The following is a 22,053-nucleotide window of genomic DNA, read 5'->3' on the forward strand; positions in this document are numbered from 1 at the left end:
GTTAATTGCTGTCGAGGCAGAGTCAGTGCGGAAGTCAATTTCGAGGTAAAAGCCAACGGAACATTTTCGCTCGCGCGAGCACTTCGCCGCTACGCGCCGGAAGTCGATAAAGAGTCGCCATCTTGGATTTTCACAAACACCGCGGTTGGTAGAAGCGCGTTTATCTCACGACCGTACCTCGTAGAAGACACCCAAAAGGTCAGTTTCCTGCTTGTACGGTCTTAATGACTTGTAATTGTGTTACGCATCGCTCCTGGCGGCCCACAAGTGCACAACGCGCGGTTTAATTGAGTAGTTGCGTGGTCGGAGTTAAAAAGCATGGCTTCCGTCCGTTTGAACTAGCCGGCGTTCTTCGCATTTTCCATACCTTTGCCGGTTGTAACGAACTGAAGCTAACGCTAGTTACCCGCATCGGGTGAGATTTTACTAAACTTCGCACGTCTCGGCGTTAACCGCATTCGGGAGCCTGGCGATCGTGCCTCCAGTACAGGCGCTTGACCAAACGCGGTTTTCACGAGGGCGTTTCACTGTCACGAGCTGCTGTCCGCGGAAACACCCAACTTTTCTTCTTTTTTTTTTCCTGCTCGCCGATGTGCTCCACTTGAAGATGACCTCATCGGTATCTGAAAAACGAAAAATGTGCTTGCACATTCCTGCCGTCGCCACACCATATGCAGTATGTGAGATGATCGGCGTGTAGTAGTTATGCCGTGAGGTACCGAACTTGCTGGGCGCTTAGCTTAGCCGTGAACGCGCGCATTTTTTTTTTTCTTGCAGAAACTGAGTTGTGAGCTTCGTGAAATCATTGCGCAACAAGTGGTGTCTCATTTGACGGGAATCCTGAGCTCGTTTTTTTTTTTTTTTTTAAACTGAAGGAGAAATCTTCGTGCGCGCCGGTGCCAACCCGAACCACTTCCGTAGTAGAGTCCATTCGCGGCAAAAGCCTGTGATCTTTTTCTTTCTTTTTTCTTTTTCCGCCTCCGTCGTTTGTCTTGTCGAAGTGACGCATACGGGGAAGCAAGTTTTTAGTTTTTCTTTTCTTTTTTGGTTCTCCCGCAGTCTGAGATGGTTTTTGTCCACCGCTACAGTGCAACAGCTGCTTTTCAAGGCGTCCTAGATGGGTTTTCTTTTGTTCGCACTTCGCGTCAAAGTTGTCATCGCTGCCAGTCAGCGGATAGTCTGTGAAGCTAGGTGGAAAAAAAAAAAGTTCGAAAAAACTTTCTTCTTACCGTCTCGGCAAGGAAATTTGAAACGTCGTAGGCTGTCGGCTGCAGTGAAAGGTTGGTCTGTGCGGCAAAGCAGGTTGAAAAGGAAATAGCAGTGTTACTAGGGAAACCGAGCGACTTCCAAAAAGCGAACTTTGTAATACGCTATCTCGCTTCGTCGCACGGGAAAAAAAGTTGAGCAAGCCGTGGTTTTAACTTGTGCATTCCTGAAATTTCTGGGCCTCGTTGGATGGGCTCCAGTTTCTTCTCGTTGCTGAAGCCTCGGCTCTGTCGAGGAAACACCGCGCTGCATAATCGGTCGAAAATAGGCCCTATTCCTTCGGCGGAAAGCTGGCAGCGAAAGCTGTTTCAGCTAGCGGTTCATTAAATAGCGACTATCTCGCGGCCTGGATAAGACAGCTTTATATTTTTTGACGTGGCGTAGGCGGTAACATTGCGGTATGCAGCGTCAAGTTCCTTATTGTATCACAAATGGTCTTTCCAGCCTTTTCTGTCCTCGGAGGGGAGGGGTGGAGCATTTTTATGTAGATACTAGCTGGGTCATTCATGCTTACGCTGCCTGCAAGCATCCAATGTAAACAATGGAATAACAGGATGTTTTGGTTGAGGCAGTGTAATTATTGCCCGCCTGAGGTTTTCTATGATACTGCATTCATGCCTCAACTCTACAGTTATGAGTTGCATGTTTGGTTTGGTTTATTGGGGTTTAACGTCCCAAAGCAACTAAGGCTATGAGGGACGCCGTATTGAAGGGCTCCGGAAATTTCGACCACCTGGGGTTCTTTAACGTGCACTGACATTGCACAGTACACGGGCCTCTAGAATTTCGCCTTCATTGAAATTCAGCCGCCGCGGCCGGGATCGAACCCGCAACTTTCGGGTCAGCAGCCGAGCGCCGTAACCACTGAGCCACTGCGGCGGGGAGCTGCATGTTTAACCTGGGCTCTTTTTATGCTTGCAAGCAGGTTTGAAATTAGAATACGGTAATTCTCCTGAAAGCAACTGGACACGATGATTGATTTTTGCCAGTCAAAGCGTTGAAACCCATTTCTGGGACATATCTTTCCATGATGCCGTGTTTGCAGTCTGTAAATTAGTGTGGTGTGAGCAACAAATTTTGGTGATTTACTGTAGGAATACGTCTGAACTTTGTGAATGGCATGTGTGATTGTTTTTGTGACAGTCTCCAAACTTCATTCTCATACAACGTGGTGACAGTTGTGGACGTCCTCCATTTGATGTGCAGGACTTGGTTTCATGGATTCCCATAGGCTGCCCTCTGCAATGACATTTAACCTAACACAGTACATTGTAGTCTTAGAACTCGTAATAAGGGAGTAATTACTCGTTGACATCCACCCGAGCGCAGCCATACGGCTACAAAGGAAAGCTATATAGCTTTCTCAGAAACTTCGCAGTTAAAGAAAAATTCGTCCTGACCCCGGACCAGGATGAATTTTTCTTTAAACTACAAAGTTTATGAGAAAGCTGTATAGCTTTCCCTTGTAGCCGTATGGCTGCGCTCGGGTGTATGTCAATCAGTAATTACTCCCTTATTACAAATCTACTCCACCTGGGGGATTCCCCTAAACATCTGATCTTATAACTCGTGTTGGAATACACTCATGCTTTTTATGCATGAAGTTGGGCAGGCAAATCATCTGTCTGCTTGGGGTGTGACCGAATGTTGAACAATTTGGGAGGTTGCACTCAGTCTTTTAGCTACCTGTTGATGGTTTTGTATGCTTAATAAAGTGCTGATGTTTTTTGTAATCATTGGCTCATTAACAAACTTTTTGTAGTGGTAAAAGTTACATGTGCTCAGGTGGGAGCCACCCAAAAAGCAGAACTGAAGACCCTGTTTTAATTGTCTTTGCAGCAAACCACTGTTGCTTTATGGCGTGCTGATAGTCCACTGTAAAAGCCCTCCTTTCTTTTGTAATCATATTGCTTATTTATGAGACCACGTTGTTGGGTGAGTCTATAGTTGTTTATCGGATAGGTGACAGAGCAAGCACAATCAAGGTTATGAAGGGTGCATAAGTGCAGACTCGCAGTGGAATTTTATTCGAAATAGCACACTTTTTATATCTTCAAACTGCCACATCATGGACTATGTGCAATCCAAAAACCTGTCTTCCTTCTGACGCTGTTCATCAGTTGGTCACTCGCACTGTTATCCCGCTTTTTCCTTACGGAAAATGCCTTGGCAAGCTCACGTGCCGCCTGGTCGTGGCTTCTCAAAACTTGTTTTTGTCAACGAAGGCCGACATGTCAAATAGTGAACCCTTTTGTACAAGGGAGTGTGCTAGAAGACACCTTACTCCCTCCTTTTTACTCTTTTATGTTTAGAAGGGGGGGGGGCGAAGGCACCTGTCCAAGACCTTTGGAGCCCAAAGGCGTGTGGCCCTTGAGAACTTGTGAACAGAGTGCCATCCAACGTCAAAAAGCCGAGAAAAAATCTATGCAGCTAACAGTTCTTGAGTAACACCTTATAAATATATGAAAAGTTTGTCTGGTTTTGCGCATTCGATGGGTGTTTATATCTTATGCTCAGATTTCAAGACAGCAAAATTATTGCAGCAACACCGAATGCCCCTGGTGGCCAAGGCAGTGTACAGAACTTGCTGCTGCTGATAAGAGTAGCTGTTGCAGTTCTTTTAAGGAAGCAGGAAGTACTGTTGTGCTGAATGGCAGATGTTCCTGGTTTTTCTCCAGTTGCGCATTTAGACGGAACGATGTGAGAGATTTCAAGAAATGTGGATTAGAAAAATTCAGGGGGCACTTTGTTGACCTAAAGTGCGGTGAGGCGAAAGCCTTAAGCGCGGTGTTGCTGCTTGTGTCACTGATGTGTGGTTTTAAGATGTTTAGCTTCGCCTCTAAGAGTGGAACGCGACAGCGTCTTGCAACGCTGCCAGGGAGTCCATAGAACGCCATCGCCCATTCGGTTCTACGCCTTGCTTGTCGGTAAATTGGTTTTTGAGGAAAGGAAACGTATCTGTCTCGCATATCTCGGTGGACACCTAAACCTCGCGGTAACGGGAAGGAAGGAGGATGGCAGTGAGCGAAGACACCGTATTCACTAGATGTGCCTTTGTTCATTCCAAACCATCAAGCTGGCATGGCAGAGTGGTTAGCATACTCGTCTCGCACTCCGGAGGCCGGATTTCGATTCACGAGCTCGACCAATTTTCTACTCGGTTTTATTTACTTATCTGTCCTGACTAGAAAGGTTTATTAGGCTAATTTGGTAATTGAGCAAATAACTAAACTCAGTCCCACTTACTTGGAGCTTCATTTTACGATCCCTTTAATTGGTTGCATGGTTACCAGCCAAAGTACAATTGGCCACGTTCGAAATTTGCGCACTGTGGCGTCACGACCGTTTCGACCAATTGAAAAGCGTGACATTTCTGTCGACAACTCTGCTTACACCAATGATGCATTAAAGGCCTTAAAAAGTGCGGAGCGGAACTTGTGACTGTATCACCACTGTATTGAGGGGCCACCGTTATCTCGCGTTATCTAATCATGTCCTGGTTGCAAGTGCCTGAAATTGGTGTTGCCTGCCGTCCGGTAGGTTCCTGAACGAGCACACGATCGTCGTCGCACACACCTATAGCCATTCCGTTTTGTAGTGTTATTTCAACCAGGAGTGTATGCATTGTTTCTGTGAAGTTTAATTTAAACAAACACACGATCTTGTTGGGTGCATACCTTTTTTTTTCTGGCTGTGTGACAGCCAATTCCTGGCCACTGCTTTGAAAAGTTGGATTGTTTCGGTGGCTTATCTTTCTCTGAACGAAGGCGAATGATGGCTGCTTTGTTCGACACCTTGGAAAAGTGGCAGTTCGATCTATACACCTAGTCATTTCAGCTTGTCTCGTATTGGTCACCAATGCTTAGATACATGGAACGATGACATAGGAGCTTAACTTCAACTTTGTTCTAGAAGGCCGCCAAACCACTGCATATATGCCCTCAAGACAAATTACCGCTAGAAACGTACTTAAATAAGACGAGCTGTCGGTCTAGTTGGTATTGTATCATATTGGTGAAAAGTGCTTAGACGCACGGACGGAGCGCAAAACACGACGACATAGACGCTTAACGTCAACTTTATTTTGTAACGCTGCCAAACGACAATGTTCGGCAGCCTTCTGGAGTGAAGTTAAAGTTAAGCATCTATGTCGTCGTGTTTTCTGCTCCGTCCGTGTGTCTAAGCACTGTTGACTAATATGATGCAACACCAACTAGCCCAACAGCTTGTCGGAGTATATAATTCCACTTACCATCTTCATTCAAAATCTTCATCGACATTTGGTTTCTGATTTGGTGGAGGGCGTGGTTGATGTCATCAACCTGCGTGTTGCATAGCTTTGTGCTGCTGGTCACATTTGCCCCGATGTCTTCTCACTCTGCCTCAGGGGATGATTCTCCGTTGGATTAAAACCAGCAGTATGTGTTTTTTTTTTTTTGTAATTTAGCTCTTCGGCTGCATGCAGTGGTCAGAGGCTAAACCCTCTGCTGTTCCTTACGGATAGTGATGTAATAAAAAGAGGCCTTAAATGAAATGTTAAGATCTTCTGGTTCCTACAGAATTTTCTTTTTTTTTTGAGCAAAAGCACAACTTCATATGTACTAACACCGAGCAGGAATCTTGTCGTTTTGTCTTATGCTCCGGCCTAACCCGAGTTACTCAGGTAAGCTCGGGTTAGTTTGGAGGAGCACGGAGGCAGGTGGCAGTTATAGTGATGATTGGTCGCGAGGGGTTGCACGGAAAGAGCAACATGGGTCGCCCAATCCCTCCTGGTGGCTGGGACACGAACAGATACCTGCCAGTGCAGTGGCGCATCGTTTAAGCGCTTAGTGGTGTGATGACTCGCCGCGATCTATGAATGCTAAGTAGAGTATGACCAATTCTGCATATATAAGCATTAACCCACGAAAGCTATCACGGCATACCTTTAAAGGTGCACTGAAGAGGATTCTGAACTTGTCTTTTTGCCGCGGGAACTCGATCTACACGTTCCTAGCATTCTTAGAAACTGCAACTTATTGCTTTGTATGGCCGATTTCCCTAATTAAATCGGATTAACGTCCGGCTCCCACCCTTTTTTTTTAATTCTGCCTTGTACGATGGGCGGAGTCGCCCAACGCGTGAAGTTCCTTTCAGCCAGCTCCGTGGAGGCTTTGCTTTCGCTTTATTTTGTTTTTTAGCTTTCCATGAATAAATAGTTTCATTCGCAGATAATATAGCCGCAAAATAAGCCCGCAGAAATAAATATACGCGCGGACTATTTGCTACTACGGACTACTACGTATTACTCCGCCGATGGCAGAGCAGCAAGCCGCCACGGGACTGGGTGAAAGGCACTCCCCGCGTTGGTCGACTCCGCCCACCGTACGAGGCAGAATTAAAAAAAAAATGGCGGGAGCCGTACGTTAATTCGATTTAATTAGGGAAATTGGCCACACAGGGCAATAAGTCGCAGTTTCTAAGAATGCTCGGAACGTGCAGATAGAGTTCCCGCGGCAAAAAGACAAGTTCAGAATCCTCTTCAGTGCACCTTTAAGGCAGAGCTGAAGTGTCCTCTCCAATCGAAGAATGAACATCTGCTTTCGCATGTTTTACTCAGTTTAACTGAGTTAAACCACTACCACAGTTTATCCCTGCATAGAATGATTGCAAAAAGTGCTGCATGCTTTGTGGCGGGTTTAAACACTGCATAGTATATAAGTGAAATGTGCAACAACTTAGACAGGACACAGAAAGAAACACATACAACAGTTCACGGGCGAGTTGTGCTCGTGAACTGTTGTATGTGTTTCTTTCTGTGTCCTGTCTAAGTTGTTGCACATTTCACTTATATACTATGCAGAACCAACTAGCCCGACAACACGCTCTTTTAAACACTGCACTGGCTGATAACAACACACCCATAGATTGGCCTTCATCCTGTCAGCATTGCACCGTAAAGGGTAATGCAGTGATGGCTTGGCATCGCAGGAGAGTTATTCTCATTTTGTGCATGCGCTCACTATAGCTGGCTCTGCTCGCAGACAAACGGCGGCCATGGCTGACGACCAGGAGCAGCAGACCAAGCCCGTGGTGGAGGATGATGAGGACCACCCCAACTACAAGCCGCCCGCAGCCAAGACCCTCAAGGACATTGTCGAGGCCGACAAGGAGGACCCCTCACTGCAGAAGTACAAGGAGACGCTGCTAGGGGCTTCCATTGCGGAGGCCATCGTTGTGGGTGGGTGCCCGGAGTTTTGCTGCTGCTCCGTGAGAAATTCAAGCGACGTTCACGTATCGTAGAGTTTGGGTGCTCATTCATGCTTGGTTTAGAACCAGAGGTGTAACCTTGATGGCGGAGCATCATACACGAGTAAAGGATTGCAGTGTAATAGGACGGAAAACAATTCCTCTGTAGATCTCTTGAATTGGGGGCCAATTTTGCTGGGCAAAAAAACGTGGTGCAACATTATTGGCTGTACTCGGTGGCAGTTTTTTGAGCTAGTGAAGAGAAAGCTGCACAGGCAGAGTGTCTGTAACAATGTCACTCCGCCGGTAGTTCGGCTACAGGAAGGCCGCCCGGCCCCCATTGTGCACCTGCTCCGCTCTGTCCTTAGTGTAGCTGGCGCCATCTATGGAAGCTTCTCATAGCCTAAATGGCAGGCCTAGATGATTCGTAATTCGAAGCACCTGTTTTTGGCATGACTCTCTAATGCTTGAAATGTCTAGTTGTGCGACAGGTATGCCCTGAATATTGAGTATTGCCAATATACTGTGGAGCTGTTCACTGTCGCAGAGTTCCATTGTATACTGTAAAGTATACAGGCCAGTATATACAGGCCACAGGCCCGTACAGTATACTCCACGAATAGTGCTTGACCATGGCTTGTTGTTCTTCATTTCTGGTGAAATATGGCGGAAATTGACTGCAAAGTTTGGAAAAACGAAGCAGTTTGGCAGGTATCTCGCTTGCGAAAAGTTTGGGTACGCATTTTATTTCTGGCAGGTTTATTGCGTAGACAAGCAGATGTTATGCAAACTAATGTTGTGGACAGCGCTTCATGCTGAATTCCACGGGACTGTGTAACATTGTTGGGATGCTTTACGTTGTGCAGAACCAGACAACCCGAACCGTGTGCTCGTGAAAAAGCTGGTCTTGGTGGTTGAAGGACGGCCGGACGTTGTGCTTGACCTCACGGGTAAGTCCGCACTGCTCTTTCTTCCGCTTATTGGGTTATGGGTAGTGATGCAAAACTATTGGAAAATTGATTATCGATAGTATCGATAGTTTTTTTGAAACTATCGATAGTGTAAATAAACTATCGATAGTCTATCGATAGTTTATTGATAGTGTTACTATCGATAGTATTACTCGCTATAGTACCGCTATTGATAGTCTTGCTGTCGATAGTGGTACTATCGCTAGTAACACTATTGATAGTAACAATACTGATATTGTGCATTTGTTGGCTAGCAATATAACCAAAACATTTGCGATATCTGATTGGTTTCATGAGAATTAACGTTCCTACACGACATCGTGCACAGCAGACGTCGCCTTGCTGACGTAACCCCTGCAGAAATGCTTTTCGCACACATGCTTCGCAACTAATATTTTATCGCTAATATTTTATCCAGCAACTTTACGTAGGGAATGTCTGCAGAGCTTGGTGACGCGTAGGCCACGAAAACGGGCGAGTCCTGTCAGATACTCATACCATCACCTCCAAACCACACACTCAGGAAACCAAGTTTAGGATGCAGAGGGTATGCGTGGTTAATTTTATACAATCAATAGAACTTTATATAACAAGTAGTATCGATAGGGCTATCGATACTACTATCGATACTACTATCGATACTACTATCGATACTACTATCGATGCTACTATCGATGCTACTATCGATACTACTATCGATACTACTATCGATACTACTATCGATAGTTTTGCATCACTAGTTATGGGGCATCGGTGTGTGTGGATGGGTCGGCGAATGCGTGGCATTGAATCTTGTACTTGCCCGAGGTGTTCTAACTAAACGAGCACCAAGGTGTTTCGAAGAAAGTCTGATACTTTTCACACTGTTCTGGTTTGAAGCAGCAATAGCCAAAGCTATACAGATGCATTGTAGCAAACAGAGGCATTGGTGGAAAAAAAACTTAAAAAAAAAAACAAAAAAAACTTTGAGATCACTGCGGCGACCCGCATTGGAGCAGTGCGAAAGCAAAACTTCCACATACTATACTATAGGTATATCAAAGTCCGTGGCTATTTTGACATCTAAGTGTATTTTTTCACTTTTAATTAACTAATTACATCTCATCAACCGAATTTCTCCCATGGCATCATTTTATCGCACACTATCTCTCCCAATCACACTTTCACACATTTATCTTCAGAGAACGGCGTAATTATTCAGACAAAATTTGCAGGCACTCTTTGCTGACGCAACAGAGCCATATAACTACTCTCGCAATAATAAAAATAAACAAAAGTAGGAAGCAATCTTTTGTTGTGAATTTTGGAGCAGTTATGGCGTGGTTTACTTGTAATGAAGCATAAGCTGCAAATGTGAAGGTCGTAGTGTAGTGTTTCTTTTTTTTTCATGGTGGGAGAGGCGGGCACGACTACTTGTTGCAGGGCAGAGTGTCGTACTAGTTGTCACCAGCAGGTAGTAATACCATTTTTTTGTTGTTTGCATGCAGAGGACCTGGAGCAGATCAAGAAGCGCACCTTCATTGTGAAGGAGGGCATCCAGTACCGGATTCGGATCGAGTTCTTTGTGCAGCGCGAGATTGTCACGGGGCTCAAGTACGTCCAGAAGATCTACAGGCACGGACTGCAGGGTGAGCGCACTGCTTTCCCTTCTTCTCTTGACCAGCCGCGCTGAAATTGTGGGCGCTAAAATTATTTTTCTAGAGGGACACGATTCCTCCTCCTCACATCCTCCCATTCAGAACAAGTGAGAGGATCTAAAATTAACTTCGCTCATTGCTGCTAAGTAGGCTTTCAGCTCGTTGAAAACACAAGAGTTCTTTAATTGTGTGAGATGCATAAGCCCACTTCAAACTTCAAAACCCAGCAATTCCTTGCGACACTTTGAAGAGGCGAATGGAGGGTAGCTCCGCCTGTGAGCAGCGGTGTCAACTATCAGTGGCACCTTGCAACTTGTATTTTATTACTACCGTATTTTCTGTTGTATAGGTCGCACTTTTTTTTTTCCTGATTTTTGGTCGGTGTCTTACACTACCGTGCAAGTTGCAAAAAATGACGCGCCGCTGCGTGCCATCTTTTGCCGTGCCTAGTGTAACTATGTTTGAAAAGGAACTGGAAAAGTGGGAAAAATTGCACCATTTTTAAATGCTGGCTTATGGATAGAATCACATAATCTCACCCCAGCCCCGCCGCGGTGGCTCAGTGGTTACGGTGCTCGGCTGCTGACCCGAAAGACGCAGGTTCGATCCCGGCCACGGCATTCGAATTTCGATGGAGGCGAAATTCTAGAGGCCCGTGTGCTGTGCGATGTCAGTGCACGTTAAAGAACCCCCAAGTGATCTAAATTTCCGGAGCCCTTCACTGCGGCATCCCTCATAGCCTGAGTCGCTTTGGGACGTTAAACCCTAATAAACTAACTAACATAATCTCACCCCAGCCAACTAAATGCGGCACTAGCACGCACTCTCTGCCACCTCATCCAGTCTGGCCTCATTCTCGCAAGTTTTTATTGCGGTACGAGTTCCGCTGGCCTCACTTCCATTTTCTCTGCTGTTTTTATTGCGCATGTTGCTGTGTGCGTGCTCGTGTTATGCGTTGTCCTCGCTGAACATGGCGCTCCCTGTGAGGCGTCAGAGCTGTGATACAAGATTCAAGTTGTATGCCAGTGAATATGCACTGGAGAATGGGAACAGGGAAGCAGGGAGGAAGTTTGACATAAGTGAAAAATTCATCTGAGACTGGCGCAAAGACATAAGAGTACGCTCGTCGATGAGACCAACAGGACCAACAAATATTGCCATTTGCAGTGGGAGGTGACTTGCTTACACAGGGGCAACTTGTAGACCGGAAAATATGGTGCGTTAATGTTTTGAGCAGCGCTGAGCAGTTCTTCAGAACACCACAAAATGGTCTGACAGCCGGCTAACCTTTGAGTTTTTGGCCTAATTAAGGCGTTGGATTGCAATGCACACGGGTCTTGTGTATTACAATCCAGCTGGTAATATCAAAGTGTCCTGTTTGAGACCGTGGCCGAAGGTATAATCGTACGAGTTTAATCGTGGGAATTCATAGCATAATTGAATGGCACCATTATCAATACAACCGCAGTAAATTTAGGAGGGACACCGAGGAGAAATTGTTGTCGGCATTTATCAACAGGGTACCGCATTCTAATCACACACACACACACACACACACACACAAAAATAAAAACCACTCTCGCCATAAGCAGTGGCGGAAATAAGCCGGAAATAGAGGGGAAAAAAATACAGGTGTCGTTATCATTGGCCAGTTTCACAACTAAAATGCGCGCGTTGACACCAAACTTTGGGCGCAGATGCCAGGGGCTAAGCTACATCGCTGTTCACTTCAAAACAGTGATCATGTAGTCCATTTCGGCGTACACGTCATGAGTTTGAATCAGTTGGTGGGCAAAATTTGAAATTTAAATTGCATTTTCTCAGCCATAAGTCCGTCCTTCGCGTTTATGCAGTTGTGAGGAAGCTTTTTTTTTTTTTTTTCCTTAAGGCTATAAGGGTAGCTGGGATTACATCAGATTTCCACATGTGACGTCCATTTCATTTTGGTTTTGAAGCTTGGCACAACAGGTGGGATACCATAGGCGTTGTTGTGCTCAAGACTAGTCATGTGGTCTGTGCGGTTTCCCACCAGTGCAAGTTGTCGATGGTTCACAGAATAGACCCATCATGCACATTGCCTAGTCCACTGGTTGGTTCTTTTAATCTTGCCATTTTGATGTTAAACCATTGCATAAAACCAAACCCAAGGTGGCGAGTTTTCTTCAAGAGCAGTGAAAATTGTTCTCAGATCACCATTGCCTGCAAGATTATTGCAAGCACTTCATGCTTAGTCGCAATATTGCTTGCTTCCAGAGAGTTAGATGGGGGCAGGGATTTTCCCATGTTCGTTGGCAATGGTTTTGCCACCTATGTCCACGATCACCACCCACCACTTGATTGGGTCAAGGCTGGACTAGAGGGTGCCGAAAGACGCGGGTTCGATCCCGGCCGCGGCGGTCGAATTTCTATGGAGGCGAAATTCTAGATGCCCGTGTACTGTGCGATGTCAGTGCACATTAAACAACCCCAGATGGACGAAATTTCCGGAGCTCGTCACTACGGTGTCCCTCATAGCCTGAGTCGCTTTGGGACGTTAAACCTCAATAAACCAAGACCTTTCACGGAAACATTGTAGTTGAAGAAAAATTCGTTATAGTCTGGGGTTGGAAACTGGGACCACCTCCTTTTCATGATAATCGGTCTACCATCAGAGCTAACCAGGAGGATGGCTAGCATATGGTAGGGTGATAATGAATTGATCAATTTGAAGTGGTAGCAGTGTTGGCGTAATGTTGAAGGGAATGCACTAAAGTGGAGTAGATTTTTAATAAGAGAGTTTGTAATGGGTGTACGCTCATTAGCGTACACCCAAGTTTCTCGTCCCTTGGCCATTCTCGGAACATAGGCTTTGCTTTTCCATAGTAGGCAGCAGTGTCTGCATGCTGAAGGCATAAAACAGAAGCTCTGTCGCCTTGGGCTGCCCAAGCGTATTCTTCTTCTCGTGTTCTAGTGTTGCGTGGCTTTATGCCGTCCACATGGCTGCATCTTCGTGCATGGCTTCGGGTGCCTCGATGTGCACCATCCCTGTCGGTGAGGAGTACGTGCACGTGCTTCCGCCACCACAACAGGTGGTTTTTACCGCATGAGGCGGATTTAGGGTCGCTTGACGGCGGAACGGATCACTGGCCCGTCAACATTTCACCCTAGAAGAGCCAAGCACCAGGCGGGGGGAAGTCTTGTACCCATTAGAAAACTGGTAAACGCGCTGAAATAAAAGTTCAAAGTAGCCAGGGAGCCAGCCTGAAATTTCCCATTCAACGTGCGGAGTCGTAAAGTAGCCAGTCTGGTGCAAAGTGGCGGAGAGCCATCGCACGGCGTTGCAATGCATGCAGAACTGTCATGGCCGACACTCACAAGAGCCAAAAAGTCTAGGAAATTTTAGAGGGTGTTGCCTGCGGCAGCAAATGATAAAAATTGCAGGAGACACCGATGTAAGGCTTTCTCATGAAACAGAAATGAACGCGAGCTAAGTCCACTGCTACAGCTTTGGTTTTCTGTGTGTTTGGCTACCGTGTTTTCCAGCTCGTATGTACTGTTTTTGCCGCCTGGTCCATAAGAAAGCAGTAGCAGGGTTCTACTTTATTATTGTTGTTTTTAATGAGAAATTACATTCATCTCGCATAATTTTCACATTAATAATGTGCATAGGTTTCCTTACCAGACCTAAGAATATAAGGCGATCCCTTCTCAAGACTGCCAGGCAGTGAAAGCTTGTGTTGTATGTGGCTCTATTGCTGAGACTTTCTTCCTTTTGTTCCTGACTAAACATACGAAGGAAGCCAGCAGTCCACATTTCCAAGCTGAGCCCTGTATGAAACATGCCATGCAGCCTTGGCTGTCCTGGTTGGGGGATTGCAAAATCTATTCTCATCACGTGGTTCGCATTGCACAATTGCATAGACATTGCACAGAACTATTTCTGCCACTGCCAGATGCCTGATTAAGTAGAAGCAAAAAAGGGTTTTTAATTGGCGCAAAAAAGATGCATCTACAAGTGGTGGTGTATTTACCCGAGTAGAGATGTAATGAATTGTGCAGGAAAAATCTAGGACTTAAAAGGGAACAGCCAAGTTGTTCATCAGCAGCCATGTCGTTTTCTTCGCCGTATCTTAATCTACAGAATACCAGACAAACCAGACACTCTCACCCCCTTTCTCTGACCCCGTACTTTGCAAAGATTAACTTATTTCAGCACTCTTTCTTTCCTCAAACCATCGATTACTGTAACAGCTTACCAGCTTTGTGTGTACGGTCTCTTGACCTGATAAGTGACCATTGTTAGTTTGTTTTGTTAGTTTCTTTTTCTCTTCCATGTCATTCATTTCACGCTGCTCGTGTTCTGTTTGCACTTTGCTATTATTGCTCAATTTCTGGTCTGTTTCTGTATCCACTCCTGCTTGGGCCTCACAGCCTGCAGCATGCCATAAATAAATAAATAAATAATATTTGGCATTTTCCATTGTGTCTAACACTAGTTCATGCAGTTTCTGTTCTGCTTATCTGAGACACTTAACTAGGCTCAGAACTGTGCGGTAAACGGTTGTGTGTGCACAAAACTGCTCTGATCATTGTCCAATCTCTCCCTCCGTGCAACATGTGCAGTGGAGAAGATGAACCAGATGGTGGGCTCGTACGCGCCCAAGAAGGAGATCCAGTCGTTCACGACACCCCAGGAGGACATGCCGGCTGGCATGCTCGCCCGCGGCCAGTACACCGTCAAGTCGCTCTTCACCGACGACGACAAGCACGAGCACCTGAAGTGGGAGTGGACCTTCGAGATCAAGAAGGACTGGGACTAGACATGGACTTCCCTCCGTCGTCCTCTCGCTCCTCTTCCGCCGTCGACCGTATACGACAGAGTGCGACCGCTCCGGACTGCGCCTCTCCGCGATTTTGGCTGCCCCGGCCAGTGGCAACATGCGCACTTGTTGCGAGGCTTATTACGCAGTTAGGTTCTGGATGAGTTTGTTTCTTATTGCCTTTCACGCATTGTGTAAAGCTGGGGCGTATGTGGTAGGTTCCTTCGGCTCGCATTGGTGACAGTGCTTCCGTATGTGTAACCAGTGATGAGAACCGGAATGGGGGAAAAACTGAATATCTGCCACAAGGTGGCACTAGTTTCCAGTGATGTCATCATTGCCAGTTCATTTTAAATCGTGTCAGGTTGAAGGTTGTGGGTCGTTGTTGAAACAGCTGCGTCGAGCTCCAAAAATGGTTACAGGTTTCCTTGCGACTTGTTGATTGTACGAAAAACTTGACGGTTATCGTTGACAGGATTAGTTCAGTAAAAGTACCGCAAGAAAGTCGATGCTATTGGAGCACGTCTTCCGAAAAGCTGAGACGAAATTCTTAGCCAATTGTGTTGGTCTCTGCTGTCACGCCTGTGAATGGGCTCTTACTTATTGGTTCACATGGAATAGACATAGTTTTGATTCTTTGCGAAAACGTTGCGTCATTGATGACCATGTACTTTTTGACAGTCTGTGATTACGAATGTTGGTGTGGTGTTGCAACGATCAAAGTTTGCCGTTGCTGGCTGGTTGTGTGCTGTGCAAGTCTGTGTTAAGGCTCAACATTAAGGCCACAGTGAGCTACTTAAAATTTACACAGTGTATGTGTGATGGTGTGTTAATCTTCAGGAATCTTTTGAAAAGCAGTGTTAAATTTGCTGATTGTTTGCTGACTGACTGAATGCGTAGTGACGAGTGTTTCATTGAGGCTGTTGGCCAGTAAACCTGCAAATGACCTGAATATCGTTCACACTGAACCTGTGATTGCGAACGAAAACCAGTGAATGGAATAAGCGATAGACGGGACTCCCTTCGTGGCATGTTGCCACTGGCCGCTTTGTTTTTCTTTTTGGAGATCATGAGAAACGGAAGGTAGATGAGAGCATTATTTCCACTCTCAGTGTACATAAGGAGGCGCTGTTTTTCTTGCTTATGTTTTTGTTGTCTTGTTTCGCAGTGAGTCTACTCGGCCTGTGATTTCTTTCCGGTCCATATCCTTTTTTTTTTTTTCCTCCTGCTTGTTCTTGTGTTTTTTGTGTATGAATTACCTCAGTTTTAATTTAACTGGGACCCTCTTTATTTTCTTTGTTAGCCACGTTTACCATGCGACGATGCAGGTTCACATTGTCAGAAAAATGGTTTGGGCGTTTGTTGTGGCATACCTAATCGATGGTTTTGCCACTTGAAGCCTAAAGCATACAAAAACTGCTTTGATGCCTGGGAAGACATGAAGGAATAGATATTTTGATAGCGTTGCAGCCTCTTGAGGTCGGGGATGCCAGTCGACTCCTATGCCGTGCAGAAACCTGGTATTCCACGCTCAACTTTTGTAAGAGGATACTAGTGTACGTAGTACTACAATGCTTGCTGTAAAGCACACTATGCAAGACCGGTGTGGCATCTGAGAGCCTTTCTTCTTCAGGAGCCAGCCGTTGTCTTCCTAATATTTCATCTGATCTAGCTTGTACAACCTTGGAATGCCATTTGCTACGTTCCAAGTGTTTCGTCAGCAAGTATAAGTTGTTCTCATTTGCAGAATGATTGCCATACTAACGCTTTCCAACCTCTGCTGCTCTGAATTTTGTGGTTTATTTCTGTTTTACTGCCATGAAACGTTGCCAAACCGGTGTTGACTGTCCTTCAGCGCCATGCAGGCGTTGTATTTTGAGAGAGCGGCAGACCCCCCCAAAAAAAAGCCGGCCAAAGGTCCCCCCCCCCTCCTTTTTTTTCTCCCCCAATATTATTTGCACTCGTATGCCTCACTGCATATTCAACAAGTTGCTCACAAAAGTTGCAAGTTTCGTGCCACCCGGTTGTTTAATGGTTCACGTTACACATAAGGCCTGTTTACATGAACTCGATAGAGTCGAGTCGAGTTTGCTTGTTAAAAAACCAGTTGTCGGGTTCATGTAAGCCCTGTTAACTTGCCCTGTTAACTCTCGAGTTAACTCGCCTGCAGGGGGTAGGTTAAATTGCTTGACCCGCCTTTCTAAAGGCATAGAGTCGAAGAGTCGGGTTAACGGGAGGGGAGAGGATAAATGTGAGCCTGGTGTTCACTTGCGCCATTGCGCCTGCGAGACAGCAGTGCGATGTCACAATCTTGGAGTCTGCCATTGCCCTTTCCCGCTGCGCTGCATGACACTTCGTGTCGCTTCAGTTGAACCGGTCTCTACTGGCTAAAATCGAATTCATGTAATCACGCAGTCGTCGAGTTGAGCTGACCTTGCTCAACTCGATCCCCTGACTCGACCCCGCCGCTGTCGGGTTCATGTAAACGAGGTTATAGTTACGATTCATTGACTGAAAATGTGCAATGTTCTTTTTTTCACATAGACACTTCTGCAGTCTGCATGTGGCACATTTTGCACTGCTGCAACAAACCTTGTTATGTGAGCGCCAAATCAAACGTTTTGTCTAAATTAGTCGTTTTCGCACGTGCCTTGGGTGTGTGTCTATCACGTAAACATGTGCCTGCACTTTTGACGTGTTTTGAGTGCACCAGTAGTGTGCAAACTGTTTTGTAATAAGCAGCATTGGGAGCAGTATTTGCTGTTGGCACCATTGTTGGCCGAGAGAGTGTAGTTGAGCTAGGTCGAGCCTTGCAGAAGTCCCTACCATTTTGCACAAAGCTAAGAACAATGTGTGTTATTCTGCTGGCAAAAGGTGCCATCCACTGCAATAAAGCGTGTGCAACAAATTTTCCGTGCGTGCTGTGAACTGTTTTTGGCAAGGCCGTCTTGTACAGGCCTTTTCTGTATAAAAGGTTGCATGACCTTGGAGGACGCGCGCGATCACCTTACTCACTGCTCTTAATACCTTCTACTACGTGGCATGCGAAGTCACCACCATGTGATCACGCTGGATAGCGTAACGTGAAGCCATTAAAGGTGGCGCTTGTTTCCACACGAATTCACTCCGAGGCAAGATGAGTCGCGACAACTGCGTTGCGAAATCGGCTCGCTTCCGTGACCAACATCTGGAGAAAGAGACGTTCGCGCCGCCTATGCGAGCGGAAAACAACTAACTACTGCGCGATTTAGCTCTCGAAGGAGTCTCGACAGTTTACTTTGCTGTCGCAGGTGACGCGACGTTGGTAAATATTGGGGTGCGCGGTGAGTCGCGCAGCTGGCGCGGGAAAGGAGCGGACGCTGATAATGGCGGGTTGATTTGTCGAACTCGGCCGGACATTATTCACTCATCATTTGAGTTAATGGCACAGTTCTTTCAAGCACCTGTTCGGAGATTGCGCAGGTGACTACGCGGCAGTGTTGGACTCGCCACTGTCCGAAGGAGCGCTCTGGGCTTGACCGCTCGACCCGCGAAGGTGTGCGCGTTGTTGCTGCGTATGGTTTCGTTTCGTGATGAGATGCGCCTGTCGTGAAAACACTGGACGCTGTGAGTGCGCCGCAACCTTGGATGGATACTGAATATGCGCGCGTATGCAACACCCCCATAGAAGTTCGGCATCGGGCGCTGCTTGTTCCGCGCGCTGTTCCGGAAAGCCTCAAGACAACCGCTGTGGTCGTAAGTGAAGGGTTTGTGCATGTACTGTACAGCGCAGCTTGTTAGTTAGGGAGAATTTCGTCTCGATGCGTGTCATAATTTGTCATAAGGCTAGAGCTCTGGTACGGGAGCTACAGATAGAGCACTGTTCTAGGTTCTATGCACCGTGGCATTTTTGAGCAGTACCCGCGGGCCGTTCGATTGAGCTTGCTGCGGGCGAGTGCGCATCAGGAGTTGGCTTGAAATAATGCAACATACGTGGAAATCATGCAGGGAGTCACTTTTTTTTTATGTTGTTGCGCAGTAGTTCCGTAATATTTGTGCAATCATTCTGGGAGAGCCGCCGCGGTGGCTCAGCGGTTATGGTGCTCGGCTGCTGACCCAAAAGACGCGGGTTCGATCCCGGCCGCGGCGGCTTGAATTTCTTTGGAGGAGAAATTCTAGAGGCCCGTGTACTGTGCGATATCAGTGCACGTTGAAGAACCCCAGGTGGTCGAAATTTCCGGAGCCCTCCACTACGGCGTCTCTCATAGCTAGCCTTAGTCGCTTTGGGACGTTAAACCCCGTTAACCAAACCAACCATTCTGGGAGATGTTTTGCAGAAAGTAAAAAAAAAAAAAGCTGCATGCCGCCGGTGGAATCCGAACCTACCCACGACTTCCGCGCATGTCACATACGACGCTGTGTTTGTGTTGTGTGCAGTCGCTAAGAGCTAAGCGTGTCCACCGGCGCCACTCCTGACCATAGTGGCGTACGTGGAATGTCGCGTTATACCGCAGATCCCACGTAGGACGTGGTCGAACGGGGAGGACAAGAGCCCTTTTATACTGCCTATGGCATCGAGACTGCCCGAACCATGAAGATTGTAACCCGCCGCGGTGGCTCAGTGGTTACGGCACTCGGCTGCTGGCCCGAAAGACGCGGGTTCGATCCCGGCCGCGGCGGCTGAATTTCGATGGAGGCGAAATTCTAGAGGCCCGTGTGCGATGTCAGTGCACGTTAAAGAACCCCAGGTGGTCTAAATTCCCGGAGCCCTTCACTACGGCGTCCCTCATAGCCTGAGTTGCTTCGGGACGTTAAACCCCAATAAACCAAACCAAACCATGAAGATTGTAGTTGTGCTGTAGCGCGCACATCGAAATTACTTGGCTGTGTACTCCAGTGACGTAACCAAGACCTTGGTAATCATGGTTAAGAAGATGAGGGGTCTTAAGGATATACATGAAAAAATCCTAATGAGTCCTTCGTCTCACACCCTTGACTGTTCATCACGAGTTGTGTTGCATGAATCTGCTAATGGGTTTCTTGCTGCAGATTTATTGTATTAGGGCTGTGCTGTGTCACTGCAGGAACAGGCAACTGCTCGTGGAGTATTTTGCTTGTAAACTGCAAAGCCGTTGCACTGTTAGGCGACATCTACTTCCATGGGAAAGTATGAACTGTGCAAGAACTTTTCACTCAAATGCATTTTGTCAGCGCATTTTGTCAAGTGCCAAATTTGAGCACCTAAAGCTGCAGGCAACCCCAAAAAACTTCTTGGCTGAAACGCTTCTATGAGAGGTGAAGATTAGGGAACATAGCTCTTGGGAGTGGGGGGCAATCAGGATGCACAATTACAGACAGGCTGTTTTATTTCCCCCCACCGTCTCTCATGCTTCCACCCCACCGTTCCTCCTGACTGTAACACCTGTGGCGTGCCCAGATCCACACTTTTCCACTACCTTTGGGAATGTCCTTCCCCAAAGGCAGTACCCCCTATCCCACTCATTCTTCCTGGGAGGCTGCTTTACGGACCGCTCAGCCCAACGGCCAGAAATGGCTGATGGATCGGGCTTTATGTGAAGCACAAGCCCGTGGACTCCTGGACCAGTAGGGGACCACCCTGGAAGATTTTAAAATTTTATTTTGTAATAAAGTTGTTTCCATCAGGATGCCCGATTGTGAGGCCTGTCGCCGTTCCTTATATCCATGGTATCTCCCATTGCCTAAAGAAGGTTGCAGGAAACTGTGGCATTCCTGTGGTATTCTCTGCCCCTGAAAAGTGCTCCCGACTTTGCCCCATGGTCAACCGGCTTAAAATTGGCACTGCGTGCATCAAGAAACACAAAACCCACTTCGTTCCCTGCAGAACGGATGTTGCATACAAAATACCTCTGTCCTGTGGAAGAAGCTACACTGGACAGGCGGTGATGTCTTGACAACAGATTGAGAGAGCGACACACAGCAGTTTTGTGATAGGTACCGCATGGCAGCTTGGCCGATCACTGTCGCCACTGCCCCAGCCCTTGCTGACCATCCTGTACTCCCACGTTCAGCCACACATGTTTTGCAAAGCTTTAAGGAGCAGAATAGCGGAGAAATTTTTTAGGCATTGTAAACGCAGAATGAAGACGAGAAATATGCAAGCACTGCCTCAGTACTCCTATCATCAAAAGAAATCTGGTTCCTAAAAACCAGCATGACACGTGTGCCGTGGTGATTCTGTGGAGTTATCTGTTGGTTCCCTCTCCTGGTACTGCACTATTCCTGCTTTGCTGTTCTTTTTTTGAATGCAGAAAAAAGTTATGTCCATTTTCTCCTCTGCGGAGACCTATGATCAAAGTTGAAGTTCAATGGTCAGTTGAAGTTCAGTGTTCGTCCTGTGAGTGACCTCTATTCTGTCCTGTTTCTTTTTGAAATGTGCTGACAAAATGCATTCAGGCTACAATGACCAACATAGCCAGTCCTTCTACTTTAACAAAGGAATTCGTCGCTGGCTTACGTCACACAAAGTTGCGGTGCTTAAAGCCTGGCGTCATCGAAGAGGGGTGTTTAGTGATCTGAGCACTGGTGGAGAAGGAAATAAAGATGGAGAGAAAGAGAGCAGCTGGTGGCCTGTTTTACACGTCATTTTATACAAAAGGGGATAAATCATTTTCAAAGGTCGCTGTTCAATTTATGACACAGACGAGAAACAAGCGATCCCCATGCTCTACCAGTGTGCTCGTTGTTCCGAAGCCTTGGAGCTGAGTGCCCAGTTCTGGACTGACTCGTGGTGCGAGGACACGGGTTTCTCTTTTTCCGGAGCCCTCCACTACGGCGTCTCTCATAGCCTTAGTCGCTTTGGGACGTTAAACCCCATAAACCAACCGACCATCTTTTTCTTCCAGCCTCTGTGTAGTGCTGCTGTGTTCTTACTTTTCTCTGTCTCGGGTTTTAGAAAACAATTGAATGATTCTTACTAAAAATCAGTGAAATGTTCGAAACAATAGAGAAATAACGTTCTGACCACCACTAAGAAGAGGAATAAAAAATGGTTGCCTGCTTCGTATTCATGCAGTATCTACATTCTAGCGCAGAGGATCTCGGATTTGTTGTCAATATTGCGGGGGTCCGACAACCCCCGCAACCCCCCGACCTAAAAAGCCGTGGCTGAGGTGCTTTATCTAGCATGAAGCA

The 22,053-nt window shown here is 46.6% G+C and overlaps 2 protein-coding genes across 2 annotated transcripts in view; both read left to right on the top strand.

The window, feature by feature from the left end:
• The first annotated feature begins 55 nt into the window (after positions 1-55).
• On the top strand, positions 56-17,809 carry RhoGDI (rho GDP-dissociation inhibitor). The gene is made up of 5 exons (XM_089588236.1): positions 56-198; positions 7,290-7,486; positions 8,361-8,444; positions 9,953-10,093; positions 14,705-17,809. The coding sequence occupies exons 2-5, from the start codon at positions 7,303-7,305 to the stop codon at positions 14,899-14,901; spliced, it is 606 nt and encodes a 201-aa protein (XP_089444362.1). The 5' UTR covers positions 56-198; positions 7,290-7,302; the 3' UTR covers positions 14,902-17,809.
• A 314-nt stretch (positions 17,810-18,123) lies between these two features.
• Positions 18,124-22,053, top strand: part of LOC149348638 (uncharacterized) — a 42,045-nt gene continuing 38,115 nt past the window's right edge. Inside the window, exon 1 of the mRNA XM_089585871.1 lies at positions 18,124-18,636. Coding sequence (XP_089441997.1) covers positions 18,529-18,636 — 108 coding nt within the window. The 5' untranslated portion in view covers positions 18,124-18,528. The remainder of the gene's footprint in view (positions 18,637-22,053) is intronic.

Source organism: Amblyomma mixtum, chromosome 4, assembly GCF_055824585.1.
Source record: "Amblyomma mixtum isolate Tamu chromosome 4, ASM5582458v1, whole genome shotgun sequence".
In the NCBI taxonomy this organism is placed as follows: domain Eukaryota; kingdom Metazoa; phylum Arthropoda; class Arachnida; order Ixodida; family Ixodidae; genus Amblyomma; species Amblyomma mixtum.

What these genes read in the sequence shown, in the direction of transcription:
- RhoGDI (XM_089588236.1), top strand. Translation starts at nt 7,303, where the DNA reads ATGGCTGACGACCAGGAGCAGCAGACCAAGCCCGTGGTGGAGGATGAT. An exon ending in TGCGGAGGCCATCGTTGTGG is followed by an intron (nt 7,487 to 8,360) that starts GTGGGTGCCCGG and finishes TACGTTGTGCAG; the next exon opens with AACCAGACAACCCGAACCGT. An exon ending in CGTTGTGCTTGACCTCACGG is followed by an intron (nt 8,445 to 9,952) that starts GTAAGTCCGCAC and finishes GTTTGCATGCAG; the next exon opens with AGGACCTGGAGCAGATCAAG.